Consider the following 19,495-nt stretch of genomic DNA (forward strand, 5'->3'; position numbering starts at 1 on the left):
TTTAGTTGTGAATGATATGTAATGGGTTTTATCAAAATTTAATGAGAGTAAATTGGCTTCGAACCATCTGTTTGATATTAATCAAAGGAAATTTCTCATGAGACCTGTCTTAACTGAAGCAACTAATCTGCAGTTTTCTACCAAAAAAAAAGGTAAGGTGTAATGGTTATGAACACATAAAAGAACTTCCTTTTAACATAATATTCAACACATACGTGATTAATATGAATCCAGCAAACCTAATACTGATGGATTCTACTAAGTTATAATTGGATATTCATTAGTTTCACACATAAGGAAAAAATCTCCCACACATGTCAATGCATTAACTCTGAATATCTCAAGTACAACTCAATTAAATTCATGGCAAGAATGATAACAAGCTACTACTTGGAGTTATGAAATGAAAATCATATCATGTACACATAAACTAAATCAAATACTTACTGAATATCTGAAGCTGGCATGCAATCAACATAAGAATTGGCCGTGCCACAGCTCAAGCAGTTAGTTGCTGGTTTCCCAGTGCGGTGGCCCGGGTTTGGTCAAGTGGGATTTGTGGTGGACAAAGTGGCACTGGGGCAGGTTTTCTCCAAGTACTTCAGTTTCCCCTGCCAATCTTCATTTCACCAATTGCTCCACAATCACCCTTGTCTATCATCTGGGGCTGGTACAATACGCCAGAAGTGGCCTCAGTACAAGGGACTTAGTCCCACCCCAATAGCAATAAAAAACATAAGAATTCCTGAAGTACACCTTCACACCACAACTAGACAACCAACCCCCTTCCCCATAAGTTTTAAGGACTATCTCACTATTCGCACGAAATTAATGAATGCGGTAAATGACAATCTCATACTGTCAACTTCAACAAATAAATACTTCCATTATTTTTTTTTCTATTTGCAATTCTAAATTCAATTAAATTCTAAAAAAGAAAGAATGTTCTCTGCTAAATTACAGCACTGTCCATAATTTTTGTGTATAATGCCACATGCATTATAAACCATTCACTTTTATGTGAATAACTTCTCTCACCTTCCTTACATGTCACCTTTTACCCTCCTTCCTATCTTCCTGTCCAGCCCTTTTAAGGGCTATACATTTCAATTAAATTCCCACTAGCTTGCTCTTAGACCAGATCCTTGTCCCCATCTCTTAACTGTTTCTCCCCATGAAGATGGAGGAAGGTTCCTCTGAAATTTGGGTACTTAATAACAAAACTACATAGCATCACATTCCACCAGATAGTATCTTCATAGACATGGTCACAAGAACCTCAAATCTCACAAGATGGTTCAGCAATTAAAGTTTGTCCTCAGTTTAAATGCTAACTTTTCATTCATCAGCCAATATTATAGACAAGTACAATCCTATTTTACCCAGAACATGGAAGCTTTCTGTGTTTCCTGGGAATGGCTGGAAATGTTTTCATGTCAACACAATTCTCTCTTTCATTTCAACATACATTTTATACTTACACAACTTTCTGATCATGCTTAACAGGTTGAAATGAGTGAAGAATAAATATGATACCTATGAGCCCATATAACGAACTCTTTCATTTTTCATTAACTATGAAACTTCTGGCTCCCTCAAGGAAAACTACAGAAAATACCCTTAACTGGAATTGAGAGTCTCACAGCACTCACCATGAAGAATACCATTTTCTGGGATGTAACTAATGGACTACATACTGTCACATCCCAGAACAAAGTACTCTTTCTTTACACAGTTTGGACCAACTGAGAAGCTACATGCAAGAATAAATACAAGCAAATGAATCAATCAAGAAGGGAATTCATGAACACTCCTCCTGGATGATGCAACATAAGATGATCCACGCCATGTGAATTATCCTCACACCACCAAGACGAGTCAAAATTATTTGCGTTTCCTGTATTTGGTGCGACCACGACGACGGCGTGAAGAACTGGGTCTTGGTTCAGGTTTCTTTGCTGGTCTAAGAAATAAAAATATTATGAGATCAAAATGCACTCATTTTTTGGAAGTGTACATTATGCTGAAATCATCATAATCCTCAAAATGAATAGAATAAAGTCATCACCGTAAAGTTTCCAGTCTGACTGACTTAACACATTGCGGACCGGTTGTTTAAATATTTAAATCATCCTGGGGACCGGGATTTTTAAGCCTAGCACCCTAACTTTTGCACTGTTCACTTTAAAAATTAATATAATATCTCCTAATTAATTTTATGAACTAAAATTTTTGGAGAACACTTACCAGAGCTCCTAGAAGTGCTTGCGCATGTAATATCTCTGGAAACATTCCCCTTTGTGAAGAGAGCTCTCACTTTCACTGGACACAATATTTTGGGGGGCCCTGTGGCCCCTGTCACTGTCACTTTCACTGAGGCTGGCCTCGCTATCAGAAGACGAAGCAGTTGGCAAATCTGATACCTCATCGGAGAACAAATCTAATATTTCTTGTTCTCCGAGAGAACGCTTTGCCTGCAACTGTTTTTGTCTCTGATCCATGTTGCACTGCTAATTTCCTGATTCATACGTGGAAGCTTGGACTAGAACAAAGGCTATTTTCTTTAGGGTGTGACAGGAAATGAGCGTGATCATGTTACTGGCTAAGCTAGCAAACATTCCCTAGGTCAACTACGCAGTAGTTATGATGCAACGTGGCCACACAGCGAGATATAGTCGGTTGCAACATAACGCGTCAGAAAAGGGCCAATTGGCCCGCCCGGTCCACAACACTATAGAAATGTAGAGGGCCAATTGGCCCCTCCGGTCCTGAATGTGTTAAAGAATGAATAAATACATATAGCAAGAACATTTATGCCATTATTTCATAATATGTACAACCTACTTTGCTGATATGAGTGGACTTCATTATTAAACATTATACACTCACTTGAATCTTCATATTTTGCATGGATGGATCAATCAAATGGTATTTAACAATGCCATATCAACTGCAGAAGTTATTAGCATGAAGTGATACTTTTGTTCACATATGATTAACTTAAAAAACTTGACTGAAAGCAGTAATGACAAAATTCAAGATACTATTACAGCAGTTATCTGGAGGGATTGAAGAAAATGTGAAAACATAGCAGTCAGAACAGTCAGTATCTCAGCCACTTCCAAATACAAGTTGGAAGCATTATCATTTGAGTCAGCTTGTTCAGAAGTATACTATGGATTACACACCTCTGTACTCTGGGAAGAGGAAGTCCTGGTTTCTTGTGCTGCACAAGATGCTGCTGCACAAGATCTGCCAATTTGCCCTGCTGTGCCAGCATAGACAGGAATGTGCAGATAAACTCGTCATAATTGTGTGTTCTTCGACAATCATCAATCTGTTGGAATGGAACAGAGCTCTACTTACTGCAGACAGTTTCTTGAATAATTTATCAAGATCTCTAGGGAAAAATAAGTAACTATTCTCTGTTAGCACCATATCTATGGAATGGGTCACTAACAAGGGGAAACTACCAATTGTGCAGCTATTTTTAACCTCCTTGTAGGCACAGAGTCCATGAAACAAAATCTGTGCTGGTAGGTTACAAGAACATACTTTGGCAATACGGTATAGACTTGTGTTTTAATTAATTAAAAGCCCAAAATCATCAAACTAAAACACCCAATATTTATCAAAACGAAGTTTGGGAGCCCATCTAATGGATACTGAGTGCAGTTTGCCCAGGGTCAAAGGGGCTACATTAAGAAGCTGATCACTTCCCTATATAATGAATGTCAAGGTCTCATCCTCATCCTCATGTCCTTTATATGCCCTCACAGAAAAGAGTTAGAAAGAAGTAACATATAAGGACACGATAAAATACTAATACATCCAATTACACAGTAATGGCTACTTGAAACAACAGCTCTCGTTTTATGCCCATATTCAAATTTTAAAAATAGATTTATATCATATGTGAGTATTTACAATTTAATTACTATTTATCTAATGTAATGTAATGTATGTAAGGGGTGGACCATAGTAACTGGCCCCCGCACTGCAACCTTCAATGATCTTTTGTGCTTCCCTTTAGATTAGCCCTTTATTAATCCTACACTTTCAATAAAGTGTAGGACCCTGCTTATGGGGGCATCATAGAAGTCACTTGGTTCCATAAAAAACTGACCNTGGCTGATTCATTTTCTTGTAGGCACCTTTCATAAGTTGGGTTATCTGTCAGTACCAACTTGAAAATGTGTCCTTATTTGAAAGCAGTGTACAGTGTACAGTGGGTGCACAGTTCACTGAAGCTGACAGGAGGATAATGACAGACAGTGTAGCAACTGCACTAGGGTGTTCCCATGGTTCAGCAATTAGCATAATACCTGGTTGTTTAAAGTTTCGGAAAGTGCGCACATGGTAGGTACCCACAGAACTGAAGGATCAAGAAAAAATTAACCAAATGGATCTGTCCTTACAACATCTCTGAGTCTTACAGTATGCAGATCTATAAGAAGATATCCTTAACAGGATCGTTACTGGGGCTGAACCATGGGTGCATCATTACCAACTTGAATCAAATTGTGTGTCAATGCAATGGAAACACGGCAGCTCACCTTCAACCAAAAAGCTCAAAGTGTAAGGTTATGCCACCAGCTGAGAAGGTTATGCTTACCACATTTTGGGATTCTCAGGGAGTACTGTTAGCCCATTTTCAGAAGTGTGGTGAAATTGTAAATTCTGCATCATACTGTGAAGTCCTGTTGAAACTTCGGGATGCAATTCACAGAAAACAACCAGGCCAATTGGCAAGAGGGGAACTGCTTCATCATGACAACGCCAGATCCCATACAGCCCAAAGCAAACCGGGAGGGAGTTCAAGAACTACAGTGGGTACTTCTTGAATATCCACCTTACAGTCCAGACATAGCCCCTAGTGACTTCCATCTGTTTGGTCCACTAAAAAACCACCTCAGTGGCAAATGTTTCACTGATGACAAAGAGGTCAAAACAGTGGTGCAGAAGTGGCTGAGACAACAGTCAAAAAGACTCTTAAGCTGTGGCTTTCGACACTGGTAAAGCGATGGGACAACTGTATCAATATTAGTGGAGGACATGTCGAGAAACGAACGTTTTTTCAGGATTCAAATATCACGTTTTACATTTTATATCGATTTGTGACATATTTACTGCCTCTCCCTTGTACATCCTAGGACACTGACCCTGGGCTGAAATTTTCTCTTTCACATCCTCTACAACTACATCTCAGTCTTCACCATTTATTATTTTATATTTTTCATTTCTTTCAATTTTCAGTTATCCTTTTTACATGTTTTTTAATTTCCACTAACATTATAAATGTCTTTTCTAACCTTATCAATATTTTATTTGTATACTCCTTTGCCAAGGCAGCAGTATAGGGCTCTCCTTTCTTTACCTTGGCCCACCCAGTGTTTTCACTATTACTGTTGCCATTTTATAAATTAAATGATTCAGTTCAGAAGGGTTCAGACCTTCTGTTTCAAGCATTTATGTAAGTAATTTGTCAGCTTCTTCCATGCTCTCTTTCACTCTACAAGTATTTCTTGAATTCTATAGCTCGGGTCCTTTGCTGACATCTGAATGAGATACTTCATAAAGAGTTCTACCTTCTGTCATATAATGCTGTGCAGTCCGCTGAAAGCAAACTGACGTTTTGGAGAAGCATACTGGGCCCATTTTCAGAGTAAAAGAGTAAGCCAAGCAAGGAATCAGCATGAAACAGGCAGAAAGCAGAGCTCTGCTTGCTTCCTTGCTTGCAACACTACTGTTCCTCCCACCTCACTTGTTCAAGCATAAACAAAGGTGTAATTACCGATCATACGATATCTAAAAGCAGGATGATGTGGTTACCTCCAATGACATACTATCCATATAAAATTTCATGAAAACTGATAGTGATTAAAAAATTGAAGGACAGGACACATATACCAAAATCATAGTGAACACACAACACTAATCTTTTCCTTTTTAAAGAAAAGAACATAAGCTAACAAAATCAATATTAAAATTATCTCACCTTATATTTTTTACGTTTGTCATTTTCATCACGCAAATTCACTTCACAGACACTAATCTCATTTTCAAGATTTTTCAGCAGGGCCAACAAATCCTTTGGGGCAAATGTGTGGGGCTCAAAAAGTTCAGGATATTTTGAACACAGTTTGGTGTCCACTTTCTTATGGTTTGTGGCAGCAGATCCTGTGTCAACTGAAATTGGACTCGACATCTGCTCCTCAGCTCTCTCTGCCTCTTTCTCCCATACACGTTGTCCACCTTCCAAACATACTTTCTTTGTAGCACTTACAACATCTGTACACACACGTTTGCAGCTGGCATTCAAACCAGACAAGCTGCGCCCTGTAAGCAGAGTTATCAGAATACAAAAGTATGAAATTATTGCCTTCTTTCATAGAAATAACTTGCGTCATATATAATTCTACTACCTTACTGGTACACCCCTTGCAATGCATTCTGAAAATGAAATGATAAAGTCTGATTTGTATTTGACTGATATCCTTCTGAGGAGTCTATAGAAGCAAAACATGTAAAGGATAAAAGATTAAAAAGAAAAAAACTTCATCAGTCACACTGGATGGAATTAATCAATCTTTGGTAATTTTTAAATTATAAAATTTGTACTAAAAAAAAAAAAGGCAATGTAGAAAAATCAAACAACATACTAAATGAAAATGCAGATTTAAGAAAATCTGCTCTGTAGTTTAGTACTTGTAACAAATGCAACCTCTCCCACATACATTTAGTTTGTGCATTTTATGCAGAGAATGCAGATACATTACAACATGAGTTAGTTTTAATGTTTTTTTGTTTTTTTTTCGTTTAAATCAAATACTACCATTTTCATCTTATTTCCTTTTGGTTCATTCATTTCCAGGTTATTTAAAAATAAAATTGTATTAGTAGGCAACACCGAAACAAAATCACAAATATCATTAAAACTGTAATGTTTAGAGAACAGTTTCTTGTGTTGTACAGCATTATAATTTGTCACGACAAAGAAAAGTATGAACAATCTGAATCAGAATGATAGTCCTGGATGGGATCTGAATAGGATTTTTTTCAAACAGTGCTTGTAGCTCAATGACTGGCTGACAGGTTCAGAGTCAACCCTACTGCACTAATTATAGTTGACTGTCAACACACTGCCAGGACTTGGGTTTCAGTAGTAACAGCAACAAGACTGTTGTAATGAAGATACCAGAAGCAATAGGATAAGATGCCAAGAGGAAATGAGAAATATGTACAAAAGTCTGATCAAAAACCTTAATGGCAAGACCATTTGAAGAGCAACGCAAATATGGGAGGATAATAAGGATGTAAGCAATCTCAGAGAAATAAAGTATGAATGTGTGAACTTGCTGAGGAGAGTCACTTAGTAAGACAATAATGAACAACTGTGAAGTATTCCTTCTCTTCTCACCTGTGGGTGAGTCAACCTTGTCCTCGACATGGCCTGTCCCTGCAGTTACACCTGCAGCAGCAGCCCCTGCTCCTGCCATGCGAATGACAACTAACTTCTTGAAGTCTTTGCTTGATGTGGGACTGCTCTGTCCAGAATTCCAGCCCCAACCTATAATAACACATACGCCTGCTATAAGAACCATAAGGTGAAGTTGCCTTATGCCCAAGCACCATGACATGAAGACATATGGAGCATCAGGAGGGATTTCAAGAATTATAGATCTCAGCAGAAGACTGACAGGAGTAATCTTTCATTAGTGGCCTCCTTATGCCAGGAAAAGAGCTTCCAGCACCCACCTGATACCTTCAGCACCTCTACCAGGAATGGAACCATTGCCTTCCAGTCTGTAGTACTTCCTTGACTAAGCTAACCTGGCTCATATGTGCTGAAAATTGTTCTGTATACATCATGCATGTTTTCTTCTAACAATTGTAATTCTGTTACACTTGGTGACTTCCATTTTAACATTACTTTCATACTATTGGTCCATGTAGATTGCCAAGTAACAGTACAGGCAGTTTCAAAACATTCCGTTATGTTTTCTGAATTCTGGTAAAACCAAGTATTTAAACATTTCATGCATAAAGAAAGGAGAATTGAATGTCATGTATCTTACTGACTGACCTACCTGCTTAATTAACAATGCCCTAACAATTGCAATGGTTTAGACAGGAGGAATTTATGAAACAGGCAAATAAGGTAAAATTGTCCCTGTGCTTAATTAATTAATTATGTATTGCGCCATGTAGACATATGGGGGAGTTGAGGTATAGCTCTGCCATTCTTGACCTTAGCATTAGATAGCAGTCAGTGGTCAACTTCACACACATATATGAATCAGACATGATTCTTGAACTGCCTGCTGGCTTCATGTCTTAGATTGTTCATATTATCCCCATTTACTTTGCTTTGATCCTGTAACCACTGCAATTTGGCTTGTTTCCTTTGACCTAATAATTCTAAGTATCCTTCATCAAACCATTGCTTATGCTTCTTCAGTTCACAATAACACAAATTATCTTTGGCTGAAATTTTGATATTTTAATGGTTTCCCAAGCTTTATTAATATCCACTTCAATGTATAAGTTTTCCAAAGCTGCAAACATATCTGATTTTTCAACATGATACTGCTCTTTACCCTGTACCCTGTTTAATTAGATATAGCCATTAAAAACCTTTTTGAGGGAAGGGGGGTTCTGAACTATATTATGTAAGCATCATCACACTTACACACATTCAAATTCAACCTGTCAGTCAATCAACATACAAAATTAAGAGCACCTATATCTACACAGTACCCTCATCTAGAAGCAGCAGAGTGTACAAGATAAAGGGGCATCAGCTCCCCCTAAAATATTAGATGTGAAGCATGCCATCCCAGAAACTTAAGTAAAATGTTCATAACAACATGGAACAAAAACTCTTCTGCTCTAGAATCACAATTATCTTATACATCCATCAAAACCAGTCACCAAAAAGTGTAGGAGAGTGGAATAGGAGTAGCGGCAAGATAAAGAGAGGCTGGCTGTTAACTTCTAGCTACTAGCCTACTGCAAAACATACATTTTCCATACACCTGTTTTGTGTAACTGTAACATGTTGCATTACCTATGAATCATCAGTAACTAGAACAGAGTCGCAAGGTAGACTTAGAATGATATGCACTGGGTCCCTTCTCATAATTACAAAATTTCATGTCATAATGATCATCACAGGATTTCTGATATGACGTAAATATTAGTACAGCACTTTAAATTCACTTGTCTTCACTACCAGCATGTTGGCCCTTCAAAATAGACGCAAGAAGATTTCACTGTGTAGTTGCATATAAGAAGCCTGCACAGGTGATTCTCACCATACACAGGAGTTCATTCCCAAAAATCACTGTGTGTGTAAAAAATGCATACAACTGAAAACATTTAACATATAATAATAAGGGCTATGTTCATGAATGCTCAAGATTTTGATCTTTGCGATTTAAAACACATTAATACCTTTACTTCTCAAACATATCACAACAGAAGAAAAAGGTCTGCCACTGCCTTTAAAGTTTGCTACAACTCCTTGATCCATCAGCTGGAGAAGCAATATGATGATGTGAGGAAGAAACACCACCATATTGTCACTAAGATCAGGAACATATGGTGGGTCATCACAAGCATTATCCAGAACAAGAAATTTGAAAGGAATGTTCTCCTCTTACAGTATGCCTCAAGTTCCTCTTACAGCCAGTTCTCTTGAAAATAGATGTCATCCAGTCCTTCTCACTCCCCTTCCAAACAACAGGCATATTCATTTCATGCATGCCTTCAGTGCCCATGGATTTTGTGTCATACACGACAAGGGACTTTCATTTGTAGTTCCCAGAAGGGTTTCATCCCAATGAGGGCATTCTGTGGTTTTTATCACCTTTAAACTCAGGTGTTATCTTCTATTTCATTCATATGCTTCGACAACAAATCTGTTTCAGTGTAGTTAAATACTGGTGTCAGTGTGTAAGCTCCTTCTGAAGTTACGGCTTTGAAGAGAATAGGGAATTCTTTAGCACCAATGTGATTTGCAGCTGCAGTCGCACCAATCATCTTCAAATTGTGGAATGCGTGGCAATGTATAAAAAAAAACAAACCATCCCAAACTTGCAGCATGAGGTATCTGCTCCTTTTTTTTTTTGTCAGGTATTCATTCAAACTCCAGGCTTTCCTTGAATGACTTCCCCCGAGACTATTGCTTCTGATGGCTGACCCACATAAACAATATCCTCTCTACTTTCTCTGTTGCATGAGACCATGATTTTACAACAAACACTGAGGTTCACGGTCAACTGAGTGCTCTTACATACTCTATCAGTATCCTCATAAACAGTTCTCACTGCAGAACCAGTCAGTTCCATGCCCTTTTGATTATCAGTACCTCTATCAAATTTACAACTTCCCATTTTACTTCCAATGAATGGGAAATTATGGCCTGTTTCTTCACATTCATGTTTTCATTCCTAGATCCATGTTTCCGCTTCCCATCCATATTTTCAACAGATTAATTTTTTTACATATAAAATATATATTGAAAGTGAAAAAACAAGAGAACTGAGCAAACATTGAGCAGGTGGAGTAGGAAGTGACATAATGAGACAAAAAGGCCAGGAGGGTCAGCAAAACTGCACAAAACTCAGTGGGTATGTGTGGCAACTCCTACCATGACTACGTGCTTTTCAGGACACAAATAAAACTGAGGACAGGCAAAAATGCAGATAACATAAGCACATACAATGACAGTCACCTGCATGGATGTCTCACCATTGTAAATTATTGGCTAACCCTACTGCCTGCAATTCTTAATATTGTCAAACAGGATAACCACAATTCAAGAATACATAACAGTTCTATCAGAATATTTTGACTATCCCTAATCCTTCTGGCCGCACTAGGCCCTGGGGTTTACTCAGCCTCTAACAGAAATGAGTACCAGGAATTAAATAATAATTTTCCTGGGGAGTAAAGTGCAGCCAGCACATAAGGCTGACAACCTTACCGCCATATTTGAGCCGATTGTCTAGATAATGTGGGAGCCTCAACGTCTCACAACCCTATGTGCCTTCACAGCCTCTTGCAGGGATAGCTTTACTTTTACTTACTTTACTAAATTTCTTCTTTCTGAAGCCCAACTTCCTAACAGTGTCACAGGGCTCTTGTATATCCCTGTAAATTCTGTTCTTCAGAATTGAAAGTAATGCTTTTAGTGTTAAACACTGACATTCAGCAACATGAAATTCATTAACTGTTCCACAAATTACATAGTTATTAAATTTATTTCTGCTTGTTTTGAGTTCCCTTCTCCCTCCTCCTTTTGTGGCACACTGCATGGTTTTCCCTCTTTAACAATGCACTGCATTTCCTCTCAAACCCTCTGTATACTACTACGAGTAACTCCCTCTGCTTCAGCTTCTCTGTTTTACATTTAATTTAGAAGAAGTCCCAATTCTGCCTCATGTTTTGTAAATGGTACATACTGTAAATTATGTCTCTGATCTGGATATATATTATTTTAATCCGCACAGTTTATTTAATATTGTTTTCTGATTCCATTATGTGAATTTCTGAAGAACTCATAATAATTCACAGCACACTCTTAAAGCTACTGGAACTGGACTGTCCTGCATTCTTCTGCTACAAGAAAAGTGAAAGTTTCAAGGCACAATTTTCTTGCCTTGCCCAGATGTCTTATAGACAACATGTAACATACAAACGTTCATGAAACATTCAGATCTTGCTCAGTTACTGTTTAACTGCCAGAATCTCATTTAACTGATAAATATGGAATTTCTGGAATAATTTGAAATACTATAGAGCAGAAACTGAAGAATTAATCATGCTAGTCAGTCTCTTATTTCAATGCTCAGTGTGTCAAGTGTCTTTTCTAGCCTTAATGTTGTACTTCACTGGAACCAGTGAAAAGACATATGTATGAACAATTTATATCATAATTACACTGGATACTTAATGCAATATCAATGCTGTATTTAAGAGTCCCTTGTAGAGCATAGTCATGAGCTCTTTTGCTGAAATTAGTTTCCTCCAGTTTACTAGTTGAGAGCAAAACAGTAAATATTTTTCTTTATTACCATTGTGTCCATGTATACAAGATGAATTAAAGCTCTGTTCTCTAGGATATTATTTATTTGTAACAAGCAAATGGAATTCATTTTTTGGTACTCATGAAAACTGATGCTGTAGTAACAAGTCCCATAATTGCCTGTAATAAGAGCAATATACTGTTAACATTTTCAATATTTCCTCTTAAAGTGGAATTCATAAGCTCTTTAAATACACATAAAAAAAATAAGTAAGAATATGGTATTCTCTCCTGCACCCCTTCTGAATATGACTATGTGAGCCCTGCTCCCACCTAGAAATACATGATATATGGTAAACACTTCCCCAGTTTTGTCAAACTTCATTTAGATGATTTATGAAGATGTAACTCTCTTCAATTAACACACACAACAATTCTACCTCTTCTAATTTAAGAAAAGTCATTAAAATATTTCCTAATTTAATAATGTCATCTATTATAGATTTCAATATCACAGTCAAAGTTAAAATCAGAGTTTACATAAGTTTCAAACATCAGCCTTTTCTAATATATCCACTCATTCCTGTGACCTAGCTACCTCAATCTTCAAGTCAACAGAAGTCAAGTAGGTTTTCAAAACAGTTACTTAGTACTGTTAAGTGTTAATTTGTCCTCACCGGATCAAACACATGCCAGTTTCACACACACCACTGACAAGGAGCACATTCAGTGAGTCTGCAGTAATGAATCCAGATCAGTACTGTGTTTTCCACATGATCATTATGTGCATATTTTCCACTTATGTGTTTTGGAGATCAGCTCTAGGTAAGTTTTAATTTTCAAGAAATATTTTAATCTGGAAGTACCCTATTTTAAAAAGAATATGATCATATTTATTCTTTCTAACAAATTTTAACATAGCAAACCAAACAACAATGGTCAGTATTTGAAACTGGCTTAAGAAGAAACGATTCTTTTACAAACTCAGACCCCTGCCCAATCACAGCACTGCTTGGTCAGTTAGGAAAATACAATTTCATGACTATTACTTCAAAAAGTTTCATCACAACTGCAAGACATGACATAACATTATATTACATACCATAAATCCAAAAATATAGGCCTTTCCCATTTCACCCCTAAACTGAAAACTGAGTTCTGTCTTAAATACTGCATTTTAGCATCCTGTTGCATTATTGTATCACTTATACACATTCACTTCCATCTTAAATTCAACTTTATTTACAATTACTCCTTTACATATAAATAAAAATTAACCACTATAAATAGGTACATGTTTCAGCCATGCTCAGTCATCTTCAGACAACTGTATAACTTGTCAAACTGCTACACTGTATTTTCAATGTAATTAAGAAAACACTGAAATAATTTAACTTAAGAAATAATTCATCTTGATTAAATTGAAAATACAGTGTAGCAATTTGACAAAGTTAGACAGCTGCCTAAAGATGGCCAAGTAGAGCTGAAACGTGCAGCAATTTCTAATGATTACTTTTTAACTTTATATAAAGGAGTAATTGTAAATAAAGTTGCATTTATGACAGGAACGAAAGAGTGTAAGTCTGACTTAATTGTCAATTAGATTAACATCTAGACTGCAATAAGCAAAAAAGTAAAGTTGTCCCTGTGTTTAACTAATTAAGCACTATGCTATGAAAGCATATGTGGGAGTGGATGTATAGGTCAACATTTTTTTGACTTTGGCACCAGCTGGAGGTGAGTGGTCAGCTTCATGCCCGGCCATTTTACCCATGCAGAAAACTGCTGCTGGCACCCATTGGATAGGAGGTTGGTGGACCCCAGAGCCAGTCTGGATGATGTGAAGAGAAAATTCTTGACCCTACCAGTACTCGAACTCTGACCCCTTGATTGTCCAGCCCATACTCAGTTACTATACCGACTACACTATCCTAGCTCTAGCATGCACCTGAATTAACTTACAACTCTTGACAACACTGTGACTTCTACATAACCTGCAAGTAATTCTTCTTTGACAGTAAAGCCTCATTTCAGCCTTTGACTCTTGTAATCTCAGGGGTTAAGTGAATATGATTCACACAGTGGATGGCCTCATAAGAATGTGGATCAGCCCTTTCTCCTTTCACAGTTAACAGTTAAGACACTGACAAACATCCATGCCACAAGCCTAATCTGAACGCATTAGTTCAATATGTGTATGGCCTAGTCTTAGCAGCCCCTGAGATCAACACATATGGCTTTAGTGATTAAAAATATAATTAAATTTTCTAAATAATAATTTATCCAGCAGGAAATTCTTGTCCTGAAGCAAGAAGGGCTGACACCATGGACAACAGTCGCTTCTATTACTGTATTGATCTACCATTCTCTTCTGTGGGTCATGTTTGGATTCCTGCTTCTTGCAACTATGGCTTGGTAAGATGTTCAACTTCATTTCCATGCTTGGGTTTCTAAAGGTCAGCAAACCTAACTACAGCTTTGATTAGCTAGAGAACATATCTATTAGGGAATCTTTTAACATATGATTCTTAATTTTTCTGCAGAAAAATTACCAATATATGTAAAATATTCTGGTTCATCAAAGCATGTATGACTGCAGCATTACAGAACACATACAAATACCAGTATATTTTGTCTGCATAAACACATAGGACCCAGATTCTGTTCATCACTTTCAAGGTAATGTTTCATATTGTGACATGAGAGCTGCAAGCCAGAAGTGTGGGTTGAGAGGAGATGGTCACTGCTAGGCCGGCTTAACAAACATTTTCCTGCAGCAATGGATACGAATGCAACAACAGAAGAACTGTTTGATGTGATGTTTACTGTGCAGTCTGTGCTGCGGTTATATAAGAAGGGTTGGAAATGAAGCTAGTCAGCAATGAATTGGAAGTCAGAATTAGCAGTTAAGAGCCGTGAGTTCCATTCAGGATTACATGGTTTGAAGACTTTGTCCATTGTCCCGTGTTCTAAAGAACATGAAAGAACATGTTTTGGGAACTGGATCTGTTTCTGAAACGCTGTGTTGCTAAGAATACTGTAAAATGGACAAAGTTCAAAAATCCAGTAATTCTGAGTGTTATGCACCATCATCAGACCCCTTTAAAACCTATCTGAGTTGCAGTGTTAGATGCTGCTACCAAACAACAACTAGTGAAGACACTGAAGACTTAGTGATTGCAGTTGTGATCTGCAGTGTGTGAAGATTAAAGAAAGTGTAATAATTATTTGTAGTTACAAGTTATAAGAATTCAACAAATCCAAATCCCATGTCTATTTACTAACACATGACAATATTTAAGACTCTTAGACTCAAGACGGTAATAATTAATTTTACAAACATTACATGTACAGATCGGAAAAAGATTACATAAAATTAAAGTTCTAATTATAAATTTACTGAAAATGTCACAATCACTATCTCACATATTCCATTCCTCTCATTTTCAGGTTTTTCAGCCTCTTCTGAAAATGTGTGTATTGCCTCAAGGAACACCTTGCTTTAATGGAAAAGCAAATTCTGGAAATTCTAAGGAAGATATTTTTGAAGGGAAAAATATTGAAATTCCAAATACAGCTCCTGATGCTGCTGCTGTAGTTCTTGCTTCTGTACACAATTCAGGAAATATACATCACCAAACTCTGCATACAACAACTAATACAAAGAATGATGCCAATCTTCAGCTGTCAACCAGACCTCCATATGTCAAGAGCACCAACAATCAGATTATTTTGCCAGAAGGGATTACATATCAGGTAAAATTTCTAAATTTGTTGAGATAAGCTTTGTAGGCAAATGTTGATAACAGTGATACATATGACAACAAAGACAGAACAACTGCCCCATTCACACAATGCAAAATACCAAATTCCTTGAAAACCAAAGCATTCAGTTCTTCATTGTTATTGTTGTTGATTTATTATTATTTACTGTTTCATAAGATTTTGTAAAAACTCTGACACATTAAAAGACATTTTAATTTTTTAATGTTAATAGTATGGAGATTAAACACAACATTTAAATAAGGAACTGTTGCTGGTATAGACACACACAGTATTAATATAGGTCACATGAAAGAAGTGCTCAATTCTACATCATTCTATCTTACATTACACAGAAGTTTAAACGATCAGAAACTTTAAAACTAGCAAATACTACTTCAATTCTAACTTGAACTCCAAAACAGTGATGCTACTGCCTGCCTCTTCTATGGAAACAAAAGAATTAACTGAATATTAGAGTTAATTTTACCAACCACACAACACGTTTTTATTTACTGTCACACTACATGTTTCAACCTCAAGAGGTCATCCTCACGTGTACGAACACAGTTTTACAATCACACGCAATCACATTCGTTTTTCCACTTATTTTGATCCTGTATCCTGTTCAGGTCCACGCTCAAATAAATGTTAAAAATGTTAAACGCTCAATGCTAAAAAGAATTAACTGCCCAACTTTTATCATTTTAGTCAAGTTTAAATAACAACTACATGATTATTTTCAAAAACTGCATAGTGTCTGAAATATATTTGGTACATAAAATGTTCTGAGAATTGGTTTTATCTTGGTCTTCATTATACACTCAGTGTAACTGTAGTGAGATGTATTTTTGTGATCTTTTGTTTTTAAAAATGGTGGAAATAGTCATGATTGAACCCTGAACCCTTAACTGCTATATTTTTATGTTAACTGTTAGACCACATAGCATCTTGATCTACACAATTTCCAATCATGGCACTGTTGCCATTTTTACTCATTTTACAATGATGAATGTGTTTCTTCTAGAATATAAGTCCAGGTTTTTCTTCCCAAAATTAAATACTTAAAAAGTGCTGCAGTACATTTTCTTACTGGCACTTAGATAACTTTTTGCAACATCAATATGAGGACAGGTTTTACTTCCATTCCACACTGACCTCAGCAAAATAACTCAACTTCATCTGCCAACATCCTTCANCTCCTCCATTTTAAAGTTTATTTTTTCTAAATGTCATAAAATGTGGTAAATCAAAATATTTTGGCCCTGTATCCCGAAAAAAAAAGAGTATCATTGATCAACTATGCTTCCCAGCCTGCTTCCTTAAAACAATTCAACACAGTTTTCATGATGTTTTCATCAAGTTGTGACAAAAGAAGGTACTCTACGGCTAGATTTTCAAATATAATTTGATCAACTGTACAGCATGATGGCCTTGTAAATGTAAATGTCATAACAACTAAAGTGTGATTTTGAAATTCTGTATGATGGTGAAGTTTTAAAAATGTAAAAATAGGGTAAGGAGCCATTTCATGATAAATGAAAATTGGTCACATACCAATCACAGGAACATCTGATTCTTGACATGGTAATTGAAAGTTCACAGACTGTTACTGTTGTAACTGCCTCGGTCAAAGATGAAAGGTGAAGCCAAGGTCACACTTCCAAAAGCCTATTGCATCAGTCTGCCTTGTGACACCACACTGTTTTTATATGAGTGCTTTTTCAACTTCTTTTTTCAATTTGTCTGTGATGGATGGCGAAATCAAGCAACATGTCTGCATCAAGTTTTGTGTGAATCTCGGTAAATCTGCTACTGAAACCCTTGAAATGCTTCATGAGGATTTTGAAGAACATTCTTTAAGCCAGACAGTGGTTTTTGAATGACATTCATGTTTTGAGGTTGGTCAAGTGTCAGATGAAGATGAAAAACGTTCATGGCAACCAAGCACCAGCAAAACCATAGAATATGTTGAAAAATTTTGAGAACTCATCCAGGAAGAGTCGCCAAACAATCCACAAGCTAGCAGACACCATTGGGATCGGTTATGGAATCTGCCAGATCTTAACAGAAAATTTGAACATGTGTTGCATTGCTCCTTCATCACTACAACGCGCCCGCCTACATGTGCCTGAAAACCATAGTTCGTAACTAACAACAATATGGTTATTGTTCCCCATCCTCCCTACCCAGAAGACTTAGCCGCCTGTGATTTCACTTTGTTTCCCAAATTGAAAATGAAACTGAAGGGTCACCATCTGAAAGTGTCTGACATCCAAAGGGAATCGCAAGCAGTACTCAACAGCACTAAGAAAAATGACTTCCACAGTGTTTCTGAAGTGTGGAAAAAACGATGGGATAGCGGTATACTTTCCCAAGAGACTATTTTGAAGGAGATGACAGCCAAAATTGAGTAAGTTATGTCAGCATTTCTCTTTTGACCTAGTCCAGGAACTTTCCAATACACCTCGTACACTGTGAGCTATTTTGGCTGGGCAAGCGAAATCTGGTATTGGTATAGTTGAAAGTCATGACTATGTTTACAAATTCTGTAGGTATACTTGTTCATGTGTTAGAAGATAAATGAAGACCATATAAATTCATACAGGTTCCTGCAGTTTAAAAAAAAAATTATGATTCTTCAAAGTCTTTAATTGTAATATAAAATATTGCATATTTGAGTAACCACTCTGCTGTAAATTAAATTTGAACATTTACTAAGACCAATAAATATATCAAAAGTTTAATCAATTTTATAGCCTCAATCAACCACTACATGTTTCAGTCCCATGAACCATCATCAAGTGGATTTGTAAATAAACAAATAAATGCAATATGTATGCAGAGTTAAATGGATCCATTTTTACGATTAGCACTAATAAATTCTTGTATTAAGTGCTAAAAACTAAATTATAATGGTTTTCTTAAACTGTTAACACATTGCGGACCGGTGGTTTAAACATCTAAATCACCCTGGGGACTGGCGTTTTTAAATCTACTACCCTAACTTGTGCACTGTTCACTTTAAAAATTAATATAAAATCTCCTAATTAATTTTACGAACTGAAATTTTTGGAGAACACTTACCAGAGCTCCTAGAAGTGCTTGTGCGTGTGATATCTCTGGAAACATTCCCCTTTGTGAAGAGGCATTACGCAGAATTTGCACATGTAGGCAGTTCTACTCTTCTTCTTGTGCTCTGCGCACACACGGCACTGCCCAGAAGGGTGTTTCTTCTTGCAATATTCACTCTTCACAATTTTCACAAGAATATGTTTCCACATATCACCTGAGAGTCGGCCAGTGGGGTCTACTTGAGGCCTCTGGCGGGTGCGAACAGATGGCCCCGGCTGCACTACGTCTGTGTCTGACGCAGGTACTGCCGCCACCGTGACGTCAGTAGCCCAAGCTTTTGCCAGTTTCAACAGAAATGCTTTGTATTTCAAAGTAGAATTTCTATTCACCTTTTTGAAAACCGTAAATGAATTGAAAATTACACAGTTTATAAGCCACAGTGCAACTTTCTTCATCCATTTTACTGTTTTCCTAGGAAGGGAATAATAGGCCAAGAACTGGTCGGCCCTATCAACTCCTTTCATGAACATATTATACTCGGAAATACAAAGAGGCTTCTTTACTTGCCCATGTCGTCTTTTAACATCGACCATGCTCGAATTGTGAATAGTGGAAACCATATTCACA

At 36.9% G+C, this 19,495-nt stretch overlaps 1 protein-coding gene across 1 annotated transcript in view; it reads right to left on the reverse strand.

Annotated features, from left to right (window-relative positions):
* Positions 1-667: 667 nt before the first annotated feature.
* LOC111861225 (ubiquitin carboxyl-terminal hydrolase calypso) overlaps positions 668-19,495 on the reverse strand; it is a 41,372-nt gene continuing 22,544 nt past the window's right edge. Inside the window, exons 8-11 of the mRNA XM_023845621.2 lie at positions 7,421-7,570; positions 5,999-6,339; positions 3,189-3,337; positions 668-1,963 (exon numbers count right to left, since the gene is read on the reverse strand). Of these exons, the coding sequence (XP_023701389.1) occupies positions 1,885-1,963; positions 3,189-3,337; positions 5,999-6,339; positions 7,421-7,570 (719 nt within the window). The 3' untranslated portion in view covers positions 668-1,884. The remainder of the gene's footprint in view (positions 1,964-3,188; positions 3,338-5,998; positions 6,340-7,420; positions 7,571-19,495) is intronic.

This window comes from Cryptotermes secundus, unplaced genomic scaffold, assembly GCF_002891405.2.
Source record: "Cryptotermes secundus unplaced genomic scaffold, Csec_1.0 scaffold2310, whole genome shotgun sequence".
Taxonomy (NCBI): Eukaryota; Metazoa; Arthropoda; class Insecta; order Blattodea; family Kalotermitidae; genus Cryptotermes; species Cryptotermes secundus.